At 32.8% G+C, this 27,196-nt stretch overlaps 1 protein-coding gene across 3 annotated transcripts in view; it reads right to left on the bottom strand.

Annotated features, from left to right (window-relative positions):
- VPS54 (VPS54 subunit of GARP complex) overlaps positions 1-27,196 on the bottom strand; it is an 84,981-nt gene that overhangs the window by 14,630 nt on the left and 43,155 nt on the right. For 2 of the 3 annotated variants that reach the window (XM_074341210.1, XM_074341208.1), the window contains exons 8-20: positions 26,499-26,625; positions 25,428-25,535; positions 23,939-23,994; positions 22,043-22,139; positions 15,378-15,718; positions 11,619-11,748; positions 10,817-10,998; positions 10,110-10,222; positions 7,301-7,364; positions 4,648-4,753; positions 3,682-3,769; positions 3,012-3,133; positions 2,818-2,898 (exon numbers count right to left, since the gene is read on the bottom strand). In XM_074341210.1, coding sequence (XP_074197311.1) covers positions 2,818-2,898; positions 3,012-3,133; positions 3,682-3,769; positions 4,648-4,753; positions 7,301-7,364; positions 10,110-10,222; positions 10,817-10,998; positions 11,619-11,748; positions 15,378-15,718; positions 22,043-22,139; positions 23,939-23,994; positions 25,428-25,535; positions 26,499-26,625 — 1,615 coding nt within the window. Of the gene's footprint in view, positions 1-2,817; positions 2,899-3,011; positions 3,134-3,681; positions 3,770-4,299; positions 4,401-4,647; positions 4,754-7,300; positions 7,365-10,109; positions 10,223-10,816; positions 10,999-11,618; positions 11,749-15,377; positions 15,719-22,042; positions 22,140-23,938; positions 23,995-25,427; positions 25,536-26,498; positions 26,626-27,196 lie in introns of those variants that run through there. The other variant, XR_012498981.1, reaches the window with a different exon arrangement.

The following is a 27,196-nucleotide window of genomic DNA, read 5'->3' on the forward strand; positions in this document are numbered from 1 at the left end:
AAGCTTTCCCAGATCACCCTCCCCAGCTGGAAACCATCTCTTTCAAAACATTAAAAACTCTTAATAGCACTGAATCGATTCCTTACTTATGACACTTTACATATTCTACCTCCTGTTAGTTACTAATATAATTTTCCTATTAAGTATTTTACTATTTGAGGACAAGATCAAAGGCTTCTTCACCCTTGTGTATCCCTGTTATCTAACACAATTTAACTGAATGAATGAATGAATGGTGGCTGGAACATTAGTCCAGCCAATAATACAACTAGATGTTAATGCTTCATTCTACTCAAGGAATGGTACTCTGACCTATTAACTTCTTAGAATCAGCCTATATTTTATTATTGCATTATCCTTCTTTTGCCAAATTAAAACTCCAGAGTTAAGAAAATGAAAAGCTGAAAATTGAGAGGCTAACCTAAATCAAACACTGTCTGCTATTCTGGTATGAATTAAAAACAGAGCCAAACTCCAGGACAACCCATGAAAGCAAGTAGAGCAGAGAGTGGTAGAGAGAGACATGGTAATACAGGGAGAATGCAATATGTCAGGGTAACAGAAAAAGTCACCAGCAGGTAAGGTAGTGGAGAAAACACTACATTGCAAATGTCTAGGCACATACTTGAGATTAAAAAAATAAAAAGATATCAAAAATGGCGTCTGAAGTTTATAAAAGAGTTAAGAAACATAATAACCAAATTCAATACACAGATCATATTGAATCTATTATTTCAAATAAGTTATTGTTAAAAAGAACATTTTGAGACAATTGATAAGTTTAAAATAGGAATAAGTATTAGATGATATTAAAGAATTGTTGTTAATTTTGTTAGATGTGATATGGTAGTGTGATCATATAAAAAAGTATCCTTAGTTCTTAGAAATATATACTTAAATATTTAGATATGAAATATCATAGTGCCTCGAATTTACTATGGAACATTTTAGTAATAAAAGAAAAACGTTAATGACATTTTAATTAAAAGACATGTTAATGACTACTAAATATAGGTGATAAGTACATGGGAAGCTCATTAAATAATGCCCTTTATTTTTCTTTACGAAAAAGAAAGAAAGAAAAAAGAATAAAATGAGTGGTCATGGGAAAAAGTCTAGCCATAGTCCCAATTCTTGTTCAAAAATCCTGGATCACCAACATGATAGAATAAAGTTAGGGTTTAAGAGTACTGGCACTTTTCTGGTTTTGCTCCGTTATATTCCACAGCTTATAACTAGTTTCACTATTTGGCGTTTGCCTTATTCTACATTGTGAGGTGTTTACTGTCCTCTACCTTGTTTGACAGTAAACTTCTTGAGGATAGTCACAACGCGTTTATTGACTTTTGGTACACAGAAGAATGCCATATATCAAAAAGGAAACTGGTGGAACAGAACTACTTTTAAATTTAGCTTGTACTTGGCAATCAAGAAGTTGAATGAAGTCCAACCATGAAGCTGAACCATGAAGAATATAGAGAATTTCTAAACAGCAATGATTTTTCTCCATACAAAACTAGAAACTTCGAGGGCAAAACATAATAAATGTATGTTTGCACGTAACTATAAATTCCTTAAAGTTCTTAAAAGAGAGGCATAAAACATCTATGTTATCTATTAACTACACCAGGGGTTCTAAAAGTATGGTCTGGGGACAACTGGGAGTCAAAAACTCTTTCAGGGAATCTATGAGGTAAAAACCATTTTCATAATAATACTAAGATGGTATTATCTTTTTCACTCTCAGTCTCACATGACTGAATAGTGGGGATTTTTAGATGTCATCATTCTGAAGGCTGATCGAATGTTTATGTATTCTTGTGTTTTAAAATTTTTTTAGTTTTAATTTTTAATATGGTACTTACTGATAGGTATACTTTGTACAAACAAAAGCTCTTTGAGGTCCTCAATTATTTTTAAGTGTAAAGGGGTCTATAACCAAAATGTTTGATAATTTATGACATTAAACAAATGCAATCTTATTTTCTAATCATTCCTTTTTCATTGTCAGCTTCAAAGGTTTGTTGTGTCAGTGGGCACCACCTCATCTTATCCTTTTTTTATGTACCTGCTGCTCTTGCCATCTCAGAATCTGAAGGATCCACATAGAAGGAAAAGCATATCAAAGTGCCTTGCCTTTTATAAGATTACTCTAAACACATTCTGGGGCAAAAGTGTAACTAAATAAACCTTCAAACTTTCAAGTTATGAAATTTCTGCTTTCTCCTTAAGGCATGTATTGAAGAATTTCGAGAAAGCAAAGAGTGAGGGATAGGGCCAAAGTGACTAGGGCTGATTAAGTGACATTTTTCTGAAGATACCCTCCCATGTAATTGAGAATTCTTTGGAAAACAGTGTTCTTTTTAATGAACTATTTGGGATGGGAAGCAAATTAGAAACAAATATTGAAATTGAATATCTATGAGAGAAATAACAGAGTACCTCAGGTTCTGCCTTTTTAGCCTAGAAAATAAAGTTTATCTTTATCAAAAATAATTTATTTAATTTTTTCCTATTTTGATCTTTATTTTCTCAATTCTGCCTCTGGCAGGCTTTCACACTAAAATATGAAGAAAATACATAACTTTCAGTGCAGCTAATATAAAATTACTTCTGCATGGGGTCTCTACAATCCTTGAAATCATCTTCCCCCAACCCCATTTCCAAGTCCCTTAAGCAGATGAACATCAACTATTTGGGTAATCTGAATATTCCATTGTGTTTTCTTCCTAAATCCTGAAGAATCTGATTTGTTAGACAACTGTGAAAAGTCACAATGCTTTCAAGCAAAGCCTGATATTTTCCATAAACCATTACCTTAGACAACAGCTTGTCAAATAAGCCATCCATTATCGCTACAAGCTTAGCTGATATTTCAGCTATGTGGTCGTGATAGTCCTACAATGAGAAATAACATTGTATTTTAAAGTCCCTGGGACACATCTAAAAAATACTTAACAATTAGGGAATTAAATTTATGAAATTCCAGTAGAAAATATATGTAAAGGTACCTTAGTGATATGATCAAAATGCCTAAGCATGCTGTATTGCTTAGGCTGCAGTCGAGCTTCAAAATGAGCCCGGATCACAGGAATGTAGTGCACAATTAGCTGCAAACAGCGTGAAGAAAGAGCTGAAGATCCAGGAGGTAGACGTATCACGGAGAAACAAAAAAGGATATTAGAGGCTTTAAATACATATCAAATTAAGCCAAAAATGTCAATAAATTTTATACATTTATTTCATAAATGAAGAACACAGTGGTAGAAAGCAACATATTTCATTTTGTTTAAGAAAATCGTTTAGTACTGAATAACGCAATGAATATGCTGCTTTTCCTAATGGACTCAAGTTGTGTTACTAGCATGAGGAAGCTAGTGGGACAACTGATTCTCTTCTGACATTCAGATACCATTTACCTCATACATACATATGTACTTCATGCATGTTGTATTTTAACATTTTCTATAGTAGTAAAACTTTCTATTAACTTATACTTATCAGAGTAGAAATTCCCCATAACATTTCTCCAGAATGTTGTCGGGAAATTAATTTTTCAATTATTGTAATGCATAAAAAAGTGAAGTAACATTGCTACTTTTAGAACCTTTCGTTAAAAAAATAAGTATAGTAACATCACTACAACGCCTCAGCATGTGAATTAAATGCAAGAATCCATACCTAAATTTTTTGTAGTTATTGTTTTCAGTCCAACAACTTGCAGTGCACCAGCTCCAAGAACTAACTGGCAACTTCTTGAATTGAAGTACTAACAAAGGAAGGAGAGAAAAAAACCCAAAAGTTAATTAAAAACTATTCTTTATATGCTGGCAATGTGTTAATTCTAAAAATACATTCCTCTTTCCTCTCATTCAAGGAGCAAACAAATTTTTCTAGTAAGAGCAATTAGGATCTGTTTATGTAATGACAGGGAAAAAAAAAGGCAAGGGGTATTCCTAAATAATATTTACAGTCTGGTAGGGAAAATGTTGAGAAATTCTAAAAAGCAACTGTTCAGAAATTAATCTTTAATTTACATTCACAAAACTAGTTGTTTCAGTCTTTCTAATTGGACAGTCCTATTTTTAAAAGGGTAACAAAATCTTTCTGGACTAAAATACGACAACTTAATTTCGGGATAGAATTAACTGATAGATTATAGACATTTAAGAAAAATTAAGTCTTTTCTCTAAGCTAGCAGTTAAAAATATGTTAATATGAAATGGCTGAATAAAATTATCACCACATTTTCATTTTACATCAATGGTTCTGAAAAATGATTTAAGAAAAATCTCTAACCTTAGTGAGATGAATTTTGTAAAGTTCAGTGAATTCCTTCCATGCACATTTGAAACCAGTCCAGGTTTTTTGACCTAAGTGGCCTCAGTCATGTTCAGCACCTAACGAACAAATCATCTCCTGTCTCCAATGTCATTAACAACTCTATAAGTGTAATGAGGAATCACTAAGTGAGGAAGCAGGCGGCCTTCTTCCATAACATGCTGTGATTCAACCACAATTGAATGTAACAAAAGTAATGTCTTAAAGATACCTTAACCTTGAAACGTCTTAGAGTTGAAAGATTAGTCACACCCTAATGAATTACTTCTTCCAACTATTTTACCATAAGACTGAAATCATACACACCTTCAATAAATCTGATAGACGAGTAAGCATGTCAGTAGTAACAGATGGGATATTATCCACACACTGGCAATATTCAAGGATAATTCTTATCAACAGCAATACAGTTCTATAAAAAAAGAAAGATGATTCAGTAAGCACTCAAAACAAGAAAAATCAAACTGACTCGGCATAGAAAAATCAATACTGATCTTGGTAACTGTTAAATTATGTGTTTTACCTATCAATGCAGCAGAGCAGGGACTAGAGTGAGAAAACAGAAAATCCCTAGGGTGCAAAATCAAGGACACACTCAATTCTAGCATTGTTCAATTACAAGGTAAGCACTTGCATGACACTGAGAAAGGGTACTTTCTTAAATTTTGTGCTCGAGAACATCACTCTGTGTGACATTCTCACTAAGCATCTTCACTAAGGCAGATATGCCATTCCTTGGCTAATTTAGAATACTGACAAAAAGCTTACAGTGTTTCTGATTATGCAGTAGGGCCTCATAATTGTTGAATTAATGAAGGGAACCTAGTCCAGATTTTCTTAGTGAGATAAAAGAGAAATTGTGGCTTCTAAGAACAACATGTCTCCTAAAAAGTTTATCAGTAAGTCACAAAAGGTTCCCCAAAGATAATAAAATTATCGACTCATTAGCAAAACACATCATAAGCTGAAGAGAGACACCACTAGGAGGTTAAATAAGGTTGAAATTAAGGGGGAAAGAGCCCTTCATCATTACAGGACATCTAAATTCAATGAGATTCTCAGAAATGAGTGATTCATGTAAAATAATGTTTTATGAAAGTCTGAAGGATATCAGGAAGTAGTGTGATTCAAGAAAGATAGTGTCTAGTCTTTGTATCAGCTTAATTGTCAGACCATATGTTACTCCCCAGGCATACTCCTAGAGTCTGCTTTACTGGGCAGAAATCCTTTGCATATCTTTTGTAATCTTCTCTCTGAAGATATAACATTTCCCCTTCAGCCAAGGAGTTCACTTTTTTGGCATAGTCTCTTTGTCTAAAGAGCAAGAAAGCCAGATGACTAGAGGGGACCATTTTCATCAAGCAAGGGAAGACTAACAAGATACAGTCCACCCTCAGTATCCATGGGCAATTGCTCCCAGGATGCCCCGTGGATACCAAAATCCATGTATGCTCAAGTCCTTTATGAAAAACGGCATAGTAAGTCATCCCTCTATACCCGCGGGTTTCACATCCTGGTTGGCTATATCCACAAATGCAGAACCCACAGATACAGAGAGCCAACTGCAATGTTTGTACTTAAGGAAAGAAATCATAGTTAGATTAAAGGTCTAAGATTACAAGGAGGTTGAAAAAAGCTTGTCCTACTAGAAATGGAAAAGAACGCCATTCCAAAGGAGAAAGGAACAGAAGCTTTAGCTTACAACAGGTATACTTCAGAGTTTTGGATAATATACAGATTGGGAAAAAAGCATATATTTTATATGTACTTTTTGAGGGCTTATCAGGTGCCAAGAAAAACAAAAATGGTTAAGATGTGATCTCCACCTCTGAGGAACTCAGAGACTAACTAGGAAGATATATATACAAATAAATAATTCTAATATACTGCAAGAAGTGCCATGATAGAGGCACAGAGAGTTACAAGGAGAGGATCATTCATTCTCCCTAGAAGAGATGGCTATTTCAGGAAAGACTTATACAGTGACAAGAAACAAGAAAAGTGAGAAAAGAATTCTGGTGTAGATACTGGGAGCTAGATCTTGATTCTACTTCTGGCTCCATTTGGGTAATTTTATATTAACTACTTAATCTTCTAAGCTCCAATTCACTTAACTGTAGAAAGGGAACAACAATCCCTGAAATGTCTATTTCACAGTGTGGTTGTAGAGATTAAATGAGATCATATATATGAAAATACTTAAACTATGAAGTGTTATGAAGTATGTGAAGACATTAGTTTAACTACCCATTTAATAAAAAGGCATATGGTACTAGGCAAACAACACTGGAATTTATATTTTTCTTAAGTCAACTGAATTCTATACTGTTACTGGTAAGAGAGTAAAAGACCACTGAAAATGATGACAATGGAAACAACCACCAACAACTATCAACCTCTTATTAGGTGCCAGAACTATGCTAAATGCTTTACACGAACTACCTGCTTAATTTCACAATAATTCTAAATGTAGTACTATTTGCAGCATTTCGTTTTACAGAAAAGGGAACTGAGGCACACAGAGTAAATTGCCCAAGGTCACAAAATAACAGAGCTGCTGAGATTCAAATCTAAGCAGTCTGACTCCAGAGACCACAACTTCAACTACTATGCTGCATATTACACACTAAAAAAACTGCAGGAAAAAAAAAGACAGAAGAGCTTCAGATGCTAATAACATCAAGGGAGCCACCCTAGCACCCTAGGATTACGTACCTTTAGGTTTCTTGTTATGAGATAAATCAACCAACCTCTTTTTTTGTTAAGCCAGTATAGCCCCTAATAGATACAGAATACTGCAAAATATAGGAACATAAAAAAGCATCGATAAAATTTCTTTAAAGTTCTTTGCAAGATTTAAAATTGTTAATCCAAAATTTCCCATTCACATCAAGAAGTAACTAGAAGACTTATGTTTTGAATAATTGATTCAACTAATAAAGAAAAATGTGTCACTCACCCAACAACAGCATACTGTTGTCCCTCAACAATAAGAACTTCAGCTGGTTTCCTTTCTTCTGTAGCTAGAAAGTAAAGCAAATAAAGGGAGACATGGGTATAAGATGAAAATAATACTGGAGAAAAAAAAATTAAAAAACAGAGTTCCTAAATTTAGGGCCCGAAACTATTTCATTTCTGCAAATAAATATCTACTTCTTGGTAAACAATATGGTATAGAGTAAATAAAGTATATTGGATGTGGAATCAGAGAAATTTGGATCTGAGGTCCACTAGTGCCAAATACTGGGTGCATGACTGTGGGCCAATTATTTAACTTCTTTGAATCTCAATATCTGTATCCATTAAACATGGATAACATCTATCTTTCAGCATTGCTGTTACTGAAAGAGATAAAGATTACAAACTGGCTATCCTGTAAGTCTGGAACATGGCAGATGATTGATGAGAAGTAAAGGGAAAAAAATGTTATTAGTTTGGAAAGCCAGAACTAGCATTTCAACTGGTTATCTTTTCTTTATTATAATTCTTAGAATACAAATTAACTTCTAAATTCCGTAGAGAGATTATATATTTACTTATCAAGATTTTAATCTAAAAGTTATTTTATTTTCAGCATGTATTTCTTATCATTATAAAACAAAATTCAGCATGTTGAGGTAAAAAGAACAGTGGACTGGATTACTATTCTGAATCAGCCAAATTAATTAGATTACCATGGGCAAGTTCAAGTCATCATGCTTTCCTAAGCTTCAAGTCCGTTTGTTCTAAGGCATTAAATGTCTACTTCTTCCAAGCAAAGAAATTCAGTATGATATAATTTCTAATCACAATTCACTCTGTATGTCAAATTAAGTTTTTTAGGACAGGGGTTGTGTCTTAACGAATTCTCGTATTGTAGAAAAGCAGCCTAGCATAGTACTTAAGAGAAAGGACCCTAAAGTCAATCTGCCTGATTTTGGATCCCAGCTCTACCATCTCCTAGCTATGTAACCTTAGGCAAGTTGCTTAACAGTTTATGTCTCAGTTTCCAGATTTGTTAACTGGAAATACTAACACTGCGTAGCTCATGGACCTGTAAATGAGACAACAATGTAAAGTGCTTAGAACAAACTGTCTAGCATCAAGTAAGCACTAAATTAATATTAACTGCCATTTATTAACTTCATTTCCTAAATGCCCAGCTAAGTATTCAATAAATAGATAGTGGATGAATGAATAATAACCAAGTATTGTTAACTTGGTATGAACTCGTAAAATGTTAATGAACTTCTAATAACATATACTTTCTTCTTTCTCAGAGGAGAACAAACGGTTGGGATAGAAGCAGGGTTCATAAGAGAAACCGCCTACTGACCGTATCCTAAAAGAGGAAGTGAAAACAAATAGTTCACTCTGCAGGAAAAAAATACATGGTTAATTCAATCACTTTATAGTTACTGTCTTAATTCAAAAATTATAATGTGTGCATGACAGCAGACTTCAAGACTGTGAACTCTCTAGGGACAAACAACATGTCTCAGTCATCTAGCACAGCACCTCACACAGTGGGAAGTCAATCAAATGTAGCTTGAAAAATAAGTAATAAGTCATAATTTTAAACTTGTGATTTAGTGTGATCAGAGTGTTTTATTTTTCTTTCAGTCTTTGCTACTTGAACGCTTTTGCTTTGATATTATACAATCAAGTAAAAAATTGAGACCACCACTCAACCCTGTTATCTGCTAAAAATGGTCACTAAAAAACAGAAATTTACTTAATTCCTACAATTCCTCTCTCTGCCCTATATGGAATTACTCTATTTTACACCTGTCTTTAACCCTTTCTCTCCTTACAGTGGTAGAAGAGGTAGCCCTTCTTTTAGACTCTGGATTCAATTCCAGGGTCCCTGCCCCACAATCACTCTATCTCACTCTTATCCTAAATGAACCTTCTTCCTCTTTCTGTTAAGCATAAAAATATAACTTAGCTTCTCCTACTTTAAAACTCTTCTCTCAACTCCCAATTCCCTGAATGAATTGAAAAGTAATAATCTCTCTAATTTCTCTCACATTTCTAGCTGCCACTTCATCGCTCACTTTCTCTTCGCCCCCAAACTTGCTCAAAAAAAGTAGGCTTATAATTCTCTACCCTTCCTCATCTTTCAAATTACTTAGCACTGAACTACCATCTGACTCTATCACTCCACCCAATTATTAAGATTGCAAATGATCTCCAAGTGTCAAACGAGTGACTGCTATTTGTATTTTACTCAGTCTTTCTTTTGTAGTGCAGTTGCATTTTATGCAAATGTAAGTACACAATTTAAAAATATTTCTATGTAAAAAATTACACTTTCATTTAATGTCTCAATATCTGACATACAGTAGAAGCTTACTAGGGCTCAACGAATGAATACATCTCTAAATGATACGGTTTTAAAAAATAGCTATGAAATTACATAAACTTGGTTTCAAATCCCAGATCATCATTTGTACCAAATTCCTTAACCCCTTGAAGCTTCATACCTACCTCCTCACTGTTACATGAGATAACAATAATATCTTTATCATAGGTTGTTGTGAGGGGAAACTGGAGTAATGCATGTAAAGCACCTGGTTCAGTGTCTGGCATATGATTAACACTCAATATATATCTGAAATTATTATTATACATTACCACAGATACTTTCCCAGTCAATGACTCATTAACTAAGCTGGAGTATTAGTTCTAGGCTTTCCAAGAGGCATTGTCAGTTAAAGAAATATTAAGCATTCCTACAAAAGAGACAAACAATATAAAATTTGAAGAGTGTGAAAGAATACACATACCCCCTGATTTTTTTTCAGGTAAAGCAATCTTTCCATCTGATATAGAATCAACAAGATCCTGAAATTCTGCAGGAACATCAGCTTGCTTCCAGCGCTCATTGTCTAAGAGGAGGCTATTCAAAAGTAAAAAGAAAGGAAGATAAACTTTAATAACACTTCAACACCATCTCCTTGTTTGAAAAGAGAAAAAAAAGCTGAGTGAGTACATAAGACTTTTGTTACACATTTTAGTAATAATAAAGACTATATGCATCTTAGTGAAATTCAGGTAGAGCCTATGGTGTTGAGTTTTTAAACAGTAATGGCCATTAGCTGTTGTTATGTAAGACTTTTAAAAATGCTGAACATCTTAATAAATTGAAGTCACTTATAAACGCTATGAATACCTTCAGAAAATATTTCTATTCTTAGTCTCTTAGCCTAATCAAGAAAGAGCGGTGAAATATAGTTAACTTCACTTTGAGTGGTAAAGGAAAGTCAATCTCTTAGGATCTTCCTGAAAGTACTTTAATGGAAATAAACATTCTAACTCCACTTTCAAAAGCCGAGAAATGTGATTTTAATTCCACAATCTATCTTCAATTAAAAAGAAAAAAATTTGTCAGGGATTTTAGTTGGCCAATCAATGAAGTTTCCCCTTTTAAATATAACTGCTTTGTAAAGAAAAGGAAAAAAATGGAAGAATAGAATGGACATGGTAAAAATACCTGAGCTTGGTTTTTCTCTCTTCATGAAACCTGTTCACAAATTTATTAGCTTGACTCTGAAGTGCTCCAAGTAATGACATGCTTTTTCTTCCACAGATCTGTTCGGTGTCTAAAATGAATGTTTCCATTAACCTGGAAAGTGTTATGAATTCTGTAGAATTTAGCTTCTCAAGAAAACCATCCTAAATTTTAAAGATAACACAAAAATCATGAGAGTTAGTAAAACACCAAATATGGATGAGCTATAAAACCAACTTAGTTCAACGAATATTAATATTAATTACATTATTTTATAACAGTTATAAATTAATTCCTAAAAGTTCTTTAAAAATCACTTTTAATGAAATTTCCTTTATTCCCAGAAATGGAACATAAAAAGTTTAAGATGTCTAAATTTTATTCTGATCCTTTTATAACACAGTAGCTCAAATAAATTCAGGTCATACTATATAATTTTCACAGTATTAGAGTACAACTAATTTTATTAATAAATTATTTGGCTAATTATACACATATATGTATCTAAAACAACAAATTAATTTCAAATTAATTATTAAGGAATTATAGTTCAAAACAAATCTTCTAATCATTTATTTGAAAACAGTGCTTAAGTTTTCATATTTCTTTTATTTGCATTATTTTACATTTCAACAGCTCCCCAGCAGACAACACTAGTACTTTATTAAGTGTTAAAAATACAACATGCATTATGCAAAACAAGGACACAAGTAAGGATATATTCTAGATCTTCAAAATAAGTATACTATGTGTAAAATGTCTAAAGTTTATCAAAACAACTAACCTTTGCTCTTGACATGAGAAATTTGACAGCTCGATCATGGCATATATCTGAGGCACTATATAATAACTCCTGGATATTATTTGCCAGCTTTCCTAGCTCTAAGTCAGTTAATTTCATGTCTTCATTGACCCTGAAAATGATAAAAAGAGATTAAGGCAAGGAAAGTTGTAAACACATTGTTCTCCACACGTGATACATCAATAAGAAACAAAAAGCTGTAAAATTCACATTTGAGGGAAATTGTGTCATGTATCACATACTTTTTTGTGTGTGTGTGATGGAGTATCACATAAACAAGCTCAGATAATACAAATGTATTTTACCCTAATACCATGTAAGAATAATTTTCTCTCTCTGCTATAGTATTTTTAATACTTACTTCAGACTCTGACTGGAAATTCTACAAAAATGATAGCAAAACAAATTCTCATTAGGTACAAGGTAGTAGCTGTGGTGGCTTGTCCACAAGTGCCTAGGATGGCACAGTGCAAGGAAGAAGACGGAAGAAATGGAAGAAATAAACAGCTCCTCTTTTTACTTATAATTATGAATGACTATTAATAGTCAGTTCAACTGAACTAATATTTCCTGAGCATTTACTGGTTTGTGAGGCACTGGAGGGATATAATAGGTTGCTGCCCTTAAGGAACTTAACAATCAAATAGAAGTATGCACAAAATATAATGCATTTTTTTCCAATTTTGAGGAAGAAAGTTAAGACTTTCTGCTTTTTATACATTTTCCCCCAAGGTATACATAAAGACCACTGATTCTGTACCAAAAATTCAGTCTGGTGTTATCATGAACCAAGTAAACTGCCTTAGCATAATTTTTCTCCCTTTCAGTTGAAATAAAATAATTCTCAAAGATATTACAAAGAGGTTCTAATGTATACTGCTTTGACACAAACCACTACTCCAACTGGGTTATGGTATTAAAGAAAGTTATTACCTGCTACCCTTCAAAATTATTAAATTTACTTACTAGCACTTTAAAATAATAGAGGGATTAATATTCTTAAAATACTCTCAAACAGTGTCTTGCTTGGTTCTCACACTCTGAGGCAGATAGATAAATTTCTACTTTACAGATGAGGATACTGAATATTCAAATTTTAAGTGACTTATCGAAGGTCATAAGGTTAAGAGGGTGGGACTAGAACCAAGAATTAGTCTAATTCTACTTCTAACCTGCTAAGCTTCCTCTAATCCAACATTTACTTCTATATAAACAGTCCAAGTACTATTTCAATACCAGCTCCCACAAAACTGCTTAAATTTCAAAGTTCAAATTTACAACTGAAATAAAATTTTATTTTCTGAAGGATTTCTAAAATTTGCCCCCATGTAAAAGAATGATTAAGAATTTGGAACTCTTTCCAATATGCTACTAATTCACAAAGGCAGAAACAGAAAATAGCAAACAAGAAAAACTTGAGTCTTTAAAAAAGTAAGGTGACAATACAAAAAGCTAGTTAAGTTTGGTTTTCTAAAAGAAATGTTTACTTCATTATTTGTGATTTCACTTTTTAAAAAGATTTTTAAAATTCAAGTCTAATTGGATCTTTTTTATGTTAATAGAAAAAACAAAACCTCAAAACATGATCCAGCAATTCTACACAGAAGAATTGAAAGCAGGATCTCAAAGAGTTACTTGCACAGCCATGTTCCTAGTAGCACTATTCACATTGGTCAAGAGATGGAAGGAAACAAACTGACAGATAAATGGATGAAATGTGCATGGAATATACATACATACAATGGAATATTATTCAACCTTTAAAAGAAAGAAAATTTTGACACATTATGCAACATAGATGAACCTTAAAGACATTATGCTAAGTGAAACAAGACAGGACAATTAGGACAAATACTGTATGTTTCTACTTATATGAAGTACTTAGAGTAGTTGAACTCACGAGAAGGCTGATTCCCAGGGGATTGGTGGGGGAGGAAATGGGGACTCACTGCTTAATGTGCAAGGGTTTCAGGTTTACAAGAAGAAAAAGATCTACAGATTGGCTGTAGAACAATGTGAATATATTTACCACTACTGGGCTGTGCACTTAGAAATGGCTAAGATGGTAAATGTTATATATATATAACATTCAGTCAGAGTCTGAAGTAAATATACATATATACATAGATATAGATATAGGTTTTTTTTCTAACCACAGTTTAAATTTTTTTTAAACCCAAAAAGATTTCTAGTCCTTTCCATTCCATTTCTAATCCTTTCCCATTTCCTACCTGGGAAATTATTTACTCTTTTGTGCTCATATCTGCATTGTAATAAACTTATAAAATTGTAGATTATTTTGACAATGTTAAGAAAATAAGGAAAATCTACCATTAACAAAGATAAAAACCCAAAAATCAATTCCACATATGCTGTATCTGTGACACAACTATATACTGACAAACACTTGAAGAAAGAACAGCCAGAGCCTTTGTGAGAATAACAAGTTAGAGGTCACCTGTATAAATATACCTCAGTCAATCTATTGCCCCTTTGGACCGGGTGGTTCCCAGACATTTATGTGCCTATGAAACATAGAAGGAACCACCCACAGAACCTGTTTATCATGCTGTGGGAGCATATCACTGGGGAAAGCCAGAGAAGCTCCAAAGTGTATAGTGAGTTGCAGTGGAGGTGAAAGGTGAGAGAGAAGAACTATGAGACTGCATTTAATTTAAAGGAATCTTACATGGTATGACAGACTTCTAGCTATCTTTCAATGTCTTTTCTCTCTTCTGCCACAATAGTTTTAGCTATAAAATAGCCAACAAGCTATAGACTCTATTTCGCAAGCCTCTCAAGCTAGATATAGTCATGTGATAATATTCTAGCCACTAGGATGTGGTAATGTAAATTCTGGATTGTGCTCTTTAAAAAAAAAAGGATAAAACATGAACAAACTAATGTGAAGGCAACAGAGAACTAACAAATCTAAAATGTATATGGATTTGCAAAATATCCAAGGCATCCTGGAAGAAGAATAAAAGGTAAGTTCTCCAATTAAAAAATTATCATATGTACTGTAATTTAAGAAAATGTTATTGTATTTAGGAAACAAAGACTGAAGTATCTGGGACATTAAAGTATGCAACCTATTGTCAAATAATTCAGAAAAAATGTTAACATGAGAGACAAAGAAAAGAGAGAGCAAGAGAGAGAGGGAGGGAGGGAGGGTGAAAGGGGGCAATGTGGTAAACTGTTAACTGGATAATCAAGGTGAAGATACATGAGTTTTTTTGTACTATTCCAGCAACCTTTCTGTAAATTTGAAACTATTTCAAAATAATAAGTTTAAAATAGTAATGTTTAAAAAGATAGTGTGATCCAGTTGGAAATTTGTATCTCTGAAAAACTGAAAATTATTAAATCAAAAAGACCTTCACTGCATATACAAAATACAAAGGTAACAGTAAAAGAAAGAAACATAATTATGGTAATACTGACCTGAGTTTCAAGACAAGTTCTGCCACTAATGACTTTAAATTACATCTCTGAATTGGGGTATTTAATTAAATGGCTCCTTTCTAGCCTTAAAATTTTACAAATTCTCAATTACTTCCAATGCTCACCTCCTTACCTTCCATATATTTTCAAAAAGATACATGCTTCAGAAAATTAATTTATTTTTGTTAAATTCCAAGACCAAAGTTTACATGTTTTTTCAATAAACTAATCAATATTACTGAAACCATCAATAAGATGACTCAAAAATCTTAACTTGGCAGCAGCCACCATACTCACATAATATCCACACCTCCTGGAGTAACAGATGATGATGTCTGCTCTTTGCTGGATGAAGAATCAGTAGTACATTCTGGTTCAGATACTGAATCACTACTGCAGGGCTCACTATTTGGAGATGCATTTCTTTGAGAGGCGGTGTCAATTGCTATAGGTGTTAATTCACTCTCACTGAATGCGTCACTTATAAACATGCCTTCATGGATTAAATAAGCCACCTCTGTGTCCAGTGAATTATCTTTTGCAGTATTCTTCTGTTGTGAAATCTCCTCCAATTCTCTAGTCCTTTGGTTTTTGTCAAGAACTGAGAGAACAACACTGTGAATGATATTTAAAGTTGCCTACAAGAAAGCAGGATACATTTTTAAAGGATTTAAAATCTTTTATACTTACAAGTTTCCAAAAGTTAATTCTGGGTATGTACTTTTGAACATCTCACAATAGAGTCAAGGTCATGCATATCATAATTTCTACCTAACTTTCATTACACAGTAAAGGTGACTTGTGAAAAAGAATTGCTCAAGAGATATGGGTTCCCTAAAGCTGAGGCAAAGGGTTCTGTACTTTAATTTTGTAAACGGAAATCCTTCTAAAATATAATGCTTAGCTCTCTAGTCTCCTAAGTAGGTTACACTAAACGTAATAAAACTTGCCTGTCAGAGGATCATATTCAATGATGCGCTTGCTTAAAAGAAAAAAAATTGTATTCCTTACCATGTCTACCCTTATATATATCTCTCTCCTCATCTCACACCTTTTCTCACTTATTCACTGCTCTCCAGACATTCTAGTTCTCTTTCTATTCTAAATTCTACTCTTCCCATCTCAGTGTCTTTGCTGTTCCCTCTGCCTGGAATGCTTTTCATCTTACATGTTTCCTTCTCATCACTCATGTTCTTGCACAAATGTCACTTCCTCAAAGAGGCCTTCTCTGACCTCTCCCAGCAACTCTACCCAAGACACAGTTTTTAAAAAGTAACAGTTATCACTAACTTTTAGTTTTTTTTAATTCTAGGTCTCCTTCCACTACAATGTTAGCTCCATGAGATACTGCATCCTACTACCTAGCACAGTAAACTGCCGGCATGTAGGAGGTACTTAATAAATACTGAAAGCTAGATGAACTAAGAGTAAATTTATGTAAATCAATGTCTTTATGGACTACTAAGAAATAAGGGCTGCATTCCAACTTTAACATTCCTGGATGCATGTTCACAATTTGTTGCCCCTTTCTCAAAACCCTTGGTCTCTGTTTAGGAACTACATGGTTCTAGGGAAACGGTCTCCAATTGTAGGTCTCCAAAGATAGGATAAGGGTCTAAACTAGTCCAATCAGCACATGGAACCAACTGAGCTTAAAGCTAAAGAAGACAGACTGAGAGAAATGCAGAGAAACAAAACCAAGGCTTGATAACATCATTAACCTCTCTATCAAGCACCTAAAAGCTAACTTACTTCTGGTTATTTTTCAGTATATGAGATAATAAATCCCCTTAATTGTTTAAAATGCTCTGACTGTTGTTTCCTGTTAGTTGGAACTAAAAGCACTCTAAATGATACAATAGCCTGATATACTGATACAGTATACAGTAGAGGCTCTGTGCCTTCAAGTGTCTTTGGATACTGCTTTTTTTTTTTCCCTCCATTGATCAGTAACTTCTCTATTGTCACAAACTTGCTACTTGCTACACTCCACCACTGCTTTTTCTTTCTTTCTTTTTTAATTGATGTATAGTTGATTTACAATGTTGTGTTAGTTGCTGGTGTACAAGCATAGTGATTCAGTTATACATATATTCTTTTTCATTATAGGTTACTACAAGATATTGAACAAAGCTCCCTATGCTATACAGGAGGACCCTGTTTTCATCACTGATGCTTTTAATCCTCACTGTCTTAATCTTTGACGTGCTATTTCCCCCATCTTCATTTTGCCTTTCTTCTTCCTTATTGCTCCTGTCTTGATGATTTTCTTTCTTAAATTTTTTTTTTTAATAAAACATGGTCATGATCTTTGGACATGATAGACAAGTTCTTTCTCTCAACATCTATTCTGCATCTCCCACACAGGAATACAACCCTGCAAAACTGAGTCTCCCTTTCAGCTTTAGGTGTCAGTCTGAATAGGCTATTCAGTATACCCAATCTCCTTGCCGTATGATTAGTTCAGAGATGAGAAGATAATCCAGACCCAAACCAATCAGTGCATGGCATTTTCCTGGTCAAAGTAACTGCGTATGTGACCTAACTTAGCCCAGTGGATTAAAGCCAAGGATTTCATTTGATGACTGAAGAAGAAAAAAATCTTGTTCTAGGCAGTATGGTACACAAATATGGAAGATCTGAAACTGTTATGTACAGCCTTTTGCTACAATTAGATTAGCTACTCCAAAGATGAAGCCAACAAAGGAAGGTAGAAGTGAATTAAACAGAGAAACTAAGCTAGAAAACAAAGACCACACCATGACTGAAGACTAACCTCATTTTGGACTACTTCAAGTTCCCCAAGTCAATACATTTCTTTTATTGTTTAAATTATTTGATATGAATATTTTGGCCCTTTTAACTGACACCACCTTAGCCAATACAATAAAGTTTCCATATACAGTGTATTATTAGGTGCTCTCTTAGAGGTTCTTCTTCACTGTTTACACAATACCTACAGTTTTAAAGGTTTGCTGATTATTCTTTTCCAAGTCCAGAGCCATTCTTGTTTAAGGATGCCAGAGGACTTCACAATATATAATAGATTCAACAGTAGGTACATGATTTACTTTCTAAGCTTACCTAATAAAGCAGTTTATAGTCAAGTTCATGTTTCAAGACTGGAACAGCTAAAAACCAAATAAATTTTTCCAGTCTTGAGAACAGTGAATGAAATAATCTGGTAACCATATTGGTAAGTCTCTAAAATGACAGACTAGAATTATTTATCCACATAACAAAATGAAAACTTAAGAGCTAAAAATTTCTTGAAAAGGATGTAAGCTGCATTTAAGAATTATTTTCTTTTTTAGTTATACAAATCAGCCTTATCTTTGGGGTATAAAAACAAACAAGAATTCTAATAAAAATTCAAAATACACAATTAACAGTAAAAAAGAATAAAGTTAGAGGTAACATACTTTTTTATTTCAAAACGTACTAGAAAGCTACAGTTATCAAAATAGTGTGGTACTGGCATAAACACAGACATACAGACAAAAGGGACAGAATAAAGAACCCAGAAATAAACCTTCACATATACAGTCAAATGATTTTAGACAAGGGTGCAAGACCATTCAATAGGGAAAGGACAGTCTTCAACAAATGATGCTGGGAAATTCTTTTCCATTCTTATCCACATGCAAAAGAATGTAGTTGGATCCTTACTTTATACTATATAGAAGCATTTACTCAAAATAGATAAAAGACCTAAAAGTAAAACCTAAAACTATAAAGCTTTTAGAAGAAAACAGGGGAAAAGCTTCATGACATTGGATTTAGCAATGATTTCTAGGATATGATACAGAAAGCATGGGCAACAAAACAGATAAAATGAACTACATCAAAATTTAAAACTTCTGTGCATCAAAGAACACAAATCAACAGAGTGAAACGGTAATGGGAGAAAATATTTGCAAATCATATATCTCATAAGAAGTTAATAGCCAGAATATTTAAAGAACTCCTACAACTCAATATCAGCAAAAAAAATCTGGTAAAAAAAAATGGGCAAAAAAGATATTTCTCCAAAGAAGACATACAAATGGCCAATAAGCCATGAACAGATGCTCAACATCACTAAACATCAGAAAAATGTAAATTAAAACCAAAATGAGATACCACCTCACACACATTAGGATGGCTGCTATCAAAAAACAAAACAAAACAAAACAAAAAAACAAAAACTAAAACTAACAAGAGGAATAACACGTGTCACCAAGGATGTGGAGAAACTGTTACCCTTGTGCACTTGTGGTGGGAATGTAAAATTGTGCAGTTGTAATGGAAAACATTTTTTTTCTGTTTTAAAAAATTAGAAACAGAATTACCATATAATCTAGCAATTCCACTTCTGGATATGTACCCAAAAGAACTGAAAGCAGCTAAGATATATTTGCATATGTAAGTTCATAGAAACATTATTCACACTAGCCAAAAGGTGGAAACTAGCTGTGTTCACTAACAGATGAATGGATGAACAAAACATAGACTATACATATAATGGAATATTATTCAGCCTTATAAAGGAATGAAATTCTGACCTATGCTACAACATGGATAAACCTTGAGCACATTAGGCAAAAGAAATAAGCCCGTCACAAAGGACAAATACTATATAATTGCACTTATAGAAGGAACCTAGAGTAGTCAAACTAACAGAGGCAGAAAAGAATTGTGGTTGCCAGTGACTGGAAGAAGGAGGAAATGGGAACTTATTGTTTAACAGGTACAGAGTTTCAGTTTTATAAGATGAAGACGGCTCTGCAGATGGATGGTGGTGACAGTATCACAATGTGAATGTACTTAATGCCACTGAACTGTACAATTAAAATAGTTAAGGTAATAAATTTTATGTTAGCAATATTTTACCACAATAAAAATATTTTAAAAATATGGTTAATAGCAATGAATCCTTAAGTCATTAATAATTATTCAAATATGAAGTTTTCAAGCCCCCAACTTTTAATTTTTTTCTCTATTTACACTAAAAATATTACTGAAATATTCTGGCTAAAACTTTAAGATTTAATTTCTTTTAAGAAATATAATTTACTTTATAACTAAAATGACATACAGAATATCCTTTGTTTTTGAGAAATAAATACAAGAATGTAGAATAGTAAATGAATAACCCAGTAAATTAAATAAAGAGCTTCAAATAGTTTATTCCTGTAACATAGGAAACACTATTATAAAAAACAAAACAACCTTTTCTGACTAAAAAGTATTACCTCTCTTTGTAGAAAATTTAGGAAAAACAGAAAAAAATGAGTAACAAATTTAAATTATACATAATCCTACCACATAAAGATAACCACCACAAAGACAAGCTGTCTCCCTGGTCTAGAAAGGTGAAGAGATAAAAAAAATCTTTTCAACATAGCTAAGATCATACTACATAAATAGGTCTCTGTCTTGCTTTTTCACTTAATGTTATAATGTATGCATTTTCTTCAAACAGTAAAAACCTTTGCCTATATGATATTCCATGATAATGAATATACCAGGCATAACTTATTTCACCATTCCTCTACTGTTAGACATTTAGGTTCTTTCCAATTTGTAGTATTTAAAAATTCTTCATTAAAAATGAACAGCTTGTAATTATCATTATTTTTCAGTGAAATCATACCCTTATAGAATCACAAACTTTTTCCAAGTTTTTTCTCTTTCTATTTAAAGGTTATCATTATCTTCAAAGATGTTTTACAACTGTATTAGTTTAAGTGGCCTAAATGTGAAAAGGAGAAGCTACAATTATGAAAAATCACTGTTCCCATACTGTACATACGTCAGATAATAATTTGGCTTAGTTTAACTAATATAGAACCTGAAAGTGGAATAGTTACTTTAAAAATTACTGGCAAAAAGTTGGCCAATGCTAACTAGGCAATGTAGGAATTCTATACACCCAGACATGCAATAATAAAAATGTGTGTGTGATAAGGTGATGGTGGGAATATTTTAAAAAAGTGAAAATATGCTAGTTATTAAGCAATTCACAGACACAGGTTTGCTACCCATCACTATCAACGGATAAGATCAACATTTTGGTAGCAGTCTAAATTAAGTACAGTGGATCATCTTTCATAAAACTTTTCCCACTCTGACTGAAAAGCTTATATATATGATTTAGAGCATCACCCCAATGTCAGTAAGGAATTCACATCATAGATAAGTACCAAAGTCCTCCAGACCATTTTTAACAAGATACTCAAGATGCCAGGGATCTTAACTATAACATACAGCACAATACTGATATTTCAAAGAATATCAAATTTCACAAACAGCCTGTTACACTCAGTAATTCCTAATGACTATCTTATTAAAACACAGTTATGACATGCTGGTAATCCCAACCAACATGAATTAGAGTCTGTGACATCTTTCTTCTGAAAAATGGTATGTGTCATGTGTTCTTTTCCCTACAATGACTGACTTAAAATTAAGTGGTTTGACCAAAGAGGTAAAAGAATTAAACATAATGCATGATACTTGATTGGATCCCAAATTGAAAAATGAAATAAAAACTTGCAATAAAGAACATTACTAGAGTAATTTAAATGCGAACTATATGCTAAAAACACCATTATATCAATGTTAAGTTTCTAGAAAAATTAAGTGGTTAGGGACAGATTTTTTAGTGCTTCACAATATTGTACCTCTAAAATAATCTAGAGACATTCAAGCATCACAAAAGCACAAGAGGAAATATTATTGTACAATACTTAAAGCAAAATAAGCATTATATATTTTTTAAATCATCCAAAATTATAAAAAGGCACCAAAATACTCTGGAGCACTCCAAGTCTTATTTAAAACCAAGCCCCTTTAGAAAAATTACAAAAACAAAGAAATTCTGCTTTATAATCAGTTAATCCTGTGTGTTTATTACATATCCAGAAAGTTGACTTAATTTTAGGGATACTCCGGACTAACTGATAATCACATACGCTTACCTTAATTCTCTGTAGGAAAACTGTAAACTTAGAGAAAATTTCCTTTAGCAGATCAAACCATTGAGGAAAATTCAACATTCTCATCTGATCTGCAAGCCTAGAAAATAATTCAAACAAAAATGATGATTGTCTTTGGGCCAATATGATGATATCTACAAACTAGAGGAAACTGTACTAAATACTGTGTAGTAACAAAAGAATAAAACGCAATTTAATCTAAATACCTAAGTAAAACTGTAAAATTAAGATGAAGAGGTCAATTACCAAACAACTTCTTGTTTAAACATCTCTAAGACTAGTCAAGTATACTGACTTATGACTCTTATCACACAGTAAATAAGTCCATGTGAACATGCTTCATGACTGTTAGATGAAAAACCACAGAGAAATAAACAAATTTTGGTTAAAAGTGGAGAAGATATATTCTGGAATAAAAATAAAAATATAACATCTCCCTTAATAAATTTAATAACCTACTTTTCTAACTACAAACTAAAAAGTACTTTTCTATATGTGAAGGATAATATAGCAGAGTGGCTAAGAGCATGGGTTCTTGAGCCACATTGCCTTGGTTCAAGTTCCAGCCCTGAGACTTACTAGTTGTATGACTGTGGGCAAGTGATTTAACCCCTCCATGTTCTAATTTTCTCATCTTAAATGGGAAAAGTGATAAAAACCTACCTTACATGGTTGCTGTGAATATTAACCGAGTAGTAAGAAGTACTCAGAACAATGCACAGTGCATAAAAAGGTGCTATGTATTAACCAACATTGTATTAGAATAATATACACCTAGTATATATTATATACATACTAAATAGTATATTTGTACAATGCAGAATAGCCAATATTTTTATAGCTAATATAAATCAACAATTTTAAGATAAAAATTAATGTAGAATGGAATTACATAAAGATATTTTATAGTATTACAGACTTCTTACTCTAAATTTTTAATTAATGTTGCTAGAGCTAGGATTTTATTCTCAAAAGATGCTCTTACATACTACGGATACAGGACGTTCCCTATTTAATTTGAGAAAATTCCCTAGGGAAGAAAATTTTTAAATAACTGACTCTTCCTGTTCAGAGGGCTTTTAGCAAAGTCCCCCAAACTTATTTTTTCCATCTACTAGTGATCTCTGCATTATTAGGATTGCTTCAGCTAATTCTGAAACTTGAGTTTTCACTAGGTAACAGTGTGGAAACTAAAACTCCACAATCCTCATTTTGTGAGTCTGGCCCAGAGAAGTTTCACAGTTGTCCATATTGCTATTTCTTAGGTCAGTTAATGAAGTTTAGATATCTATATGAATGAGTAATTCACAGTCATAAAATATTTATCACTGTTCTTTTCAAAAGAAGGGTGAAAACAAAATATTACATACATGGGCAATTCAAAATCATGTACCCAAACTTCTCAAAGCCAACTAGAAACTGGGTTTTAATTATATAGCTAAATAATTTAAATTTAACACTGCTATTCCTCTTCAATTTCCAGCCTCCATGTCTGCACTATATCCTCTCCACCTTCTCTCTGCCCTGGGAGGATGAGCTGCTTGGTTTGGCCAATGAGGAGGCTGCAAAGATTAAAAGGAGGAAAGCTGCTAATAGTTTCATCCCCCTCCCTGAGGGGTTACTTTAGAACGACTGCCCGGTTCCACTGAAGTTCACTTCAACTACTACAAGACTTTTTTTTTTCAACTACTATGTCTTTTTCTCCTTCTGAATTCTATTTCCTGCTTTCTTTCCTTGTCCCTAAAAGTTCCTGCACTATCACCTGTGATTTTGCTACACTCTGCCCATACCATAGGAAACCGTTCCTTAACTAAATCCTCCTTAGATTACTCTGTGTCGTCTTTTCTCTGATAAACCCAACTTAATATTTATACTTACTTTACAACAGCCTCTGTGTCTATTTCTTCTATTTGTGAAACTTTATTTATCACACACTGCAAAATTTGAGGGAAAAAAAAACAATCTGATTAATGTCTTTAGGATTCTAAGTACTACAATGTTCATTTGTATACTAATGAGGGCCTCAATGACTATGATAATCATTTTACCAAACTTCTCTTGTGTCTCTTACATCTCAAGGTATTTAAAAAACTGCAGCATTACCCTTACTCTATTAAACAATTATTCCAGAGTATGTTTGAACTGTATTAACTAAAATCCCCTACTATTTAAAACTGTTCAAAATCATAAACATACACAAAACTCCCAAAGAACTGTAATACTTAGGAACAATAAAACTCCACAATAAAATTCCAAAAAAATTCATACAACAGTTTAAAGTTGAAAAAAAAAAAGCTCAGACTTCAGGAGAAGTCCGGGAATTAAAACACAGCAGTATTTAAAAACTGTTTAAAAGTATAACATACAGAAAACTGTACAAATTATGTTTATAAAAATAACTCAATTTTTTTTTTAAAATGGAGTTTACCTATGTAACTAGAATTCAGATTATGAAACTGAACATAGCCATTAAGTCCCTCTCCTGCTCCCCTCCTAGTCACTACTTCCTCCCAAAAGACATTGCTATCCTGATTTCTAATACCATAGATTAATTTTGTTTCTAATTGAATGCTAGGTAAGTGGAATCATACAGTGAGTATTCCGTTGTGCCTGGTTTCTTCGATTTCACATTATGTATGTGAACATTCATGTTGTTCCATGTAATTTATTTATTCTCATTCCTGTATAGTTTTCAATTGTATACTTATGTTATAATTCTACTTATCTTTTCTACTGATAGAATTTGGTTTTTCCAGTTTTTTGTTTGTTTTTTTTTTTTACTATAAATAGTACTGTCATGAAATTATTGTGCTGTCTTTGGTAGTTTATGTATGCATGTCTGATGGGTAAATTATCTAGAAGTAGAATTGCTGAGACATAACATATGTGTATATTTAGTGTTAGTTACCAACAATTTTTGAGTGGTTGTAACAATTTTAAAATACAATGGTTTAGTCAGTGTTTGAAAAAGGTACACATTCAACATAGAAGAAAGGTTAAACAGGTTTAAATACCATAATGTTGATGGAATTTTATACAACCATCAAAAATGATGTTGCTGAAGGCTTTATGAGAAAATGCTTACTTTATGATTCAAACTGAAATATATGTACAATTCAAAATTATATATACAGTATGATAGCATCAATGAAAAACACCAGTAACAACTAAGACTCAAATATTCTTAAAGTGATAATCTTTTGACTGGTAGGGCTATATTTGTCTTTCTTCTTTCTATATTTAAAATTTTTAAATAAATGAGAAAATATTACTATTATACTGTATATATTATTACTAGGATCATGTAAAAATAAATTTCACAAAAGATTCCAGACTAAAATGTATCAAATAAACAACGTATAATTACCTGTTTAATGATGTTCTTTGCTGTAATAATCATTTCTTTACTGTATATTTCTAAAAAATTAAGTTTTCTTTGTTTTAAAAGTCCAAATACAAGTGACACTAGTCTTTCCTATTAAAATAAGAGAAGAGTATATAATGTCACATATTAATATAAAATAAAACCACTTAGAGGTAGAAAAAAAATCAACATCAAGGATTTTATTGATTTATTGATCCTCAGATCTCTATCCTGCATATAGTATTTTCTAGAAGCTGAAAAAATCCCTTTCTACAGCAATTTTGTCATCAGATTTTTGAAGTCAGTATTCTAAAACAGGTAAATCCTATTCTATTACAGTGGATCAAATGATGCTGGTTTGGAGGCAAAACAATATATTTTGGCCTAGCTTCAACAAACAGGTAGAAAGTCTTCTTCTCAAACCCTGATGACCAATAAACACTCCATGATTCCTGTGCTTTTTTTATCTACGGGTCTAAAGGACTGGAATGATTACCTAGACTGTTCGTGCGGAATTAACTGCTAACATTTATAAAAATCTCCTTAACTACTTAAGCTGCTATCAGGGCTTTTTGGATTCTTTACTAGTTATTGGGAGTAACCAGCCTTGAGAAGTTAACAGATAAGTTACCAAGTATGATGTATTTGTATATGCCTATACATAAAACATGTTCATAATAGGTGCACAGTGAATGCAAATGACAGAAAAGTTACCATATAATAATGATCACTTTCTATAAAAGACACACCCCAGTACATGCATATGCATGGACAGACATTAATTCAGCCTATATCTTTATTTTGAACTCAGTTTGTTAGCTATATAAAGACCTTCAACTCCAATTTCTAATTAAGCTATAAAATTATTGGTTCTATAATTTCACAGGATAATGAACAACTATGGTGCTTCCTAAAGTCACGTATTTTGTGAAGGATTTCATAGGTCTCACAGAACTTGAAACTGAAGATAATTTTGCTCACTCTAACCTGAGAAGGATGTGTTCTAAACCAAGACTATTAGGAATTAACATTAAGCAATGACATCAATTTCATCCCATAGTTCAAAAGACATACCTCTTCTAAAATTTGACAGTCATCTTCCAATGGTCTATTTAAGTCACTGTGAGAATAAGTAGAAAACTCTGCAATCATCATTTTATCTATCAATTTTTCTAATTCACAAAGCTGTGATCCCAAATGCCTACAAAGAAAGAGAAAAATATTACCCATATTTATTAAAAACCCAAATTTATATTAGAGAAATGCAAATCAAAACTATAATGAAGTATCACCTCACACTGGTCAGAATGGCTATCATCAAATAGTCTACAAATAATAAATGCTGGAGAGGGGGTAGAGAAAAGGGAACCCTCCTACACTACTGGTGGGAATGTAAATTGGTGCAGACACTATGAAAAACAGTATGGAAGTCCCTTAAAAAAACTAAAAATAGAATTCCATATGACCTAGCAATCCCACTCCTGAGCATGTATCTGGAAAAAAACAAAAACTCTTATTTGAAAATATACATGCACCCCAATGTTCACAGCAGCACTATTATAACAGCTAAGACATGAAAGCAACCTAAATGTTCATCAACAGATGAATGGATAAAGAAGATGTGATCACACACACACACACACACACACACACACACACACACACACACACACACACACACACAGAGCTGATGGAATATTACTCAGCCATAAAAAGAGTGAAATGTGCAGTTACATGAATGGACTTATAGATTATCATTCTAAGTGAAGTCA

This window comes from Camelus bactrianus, chromosome 15 (assembly GCF_048773025.1).
Source record: "Camelus bactrianus isolate YW-2024 breed Bactrian camel chromosome 15, ASM4877302v1, whole genome shotgun sequence".
In the NCBI taxonomy this organism is placed as follows: Eukaryota; Metazoa; Chordata; class Mammalia; order Artiodactyla; family Camelidae; genus Camelus; species Camelus bactrianus.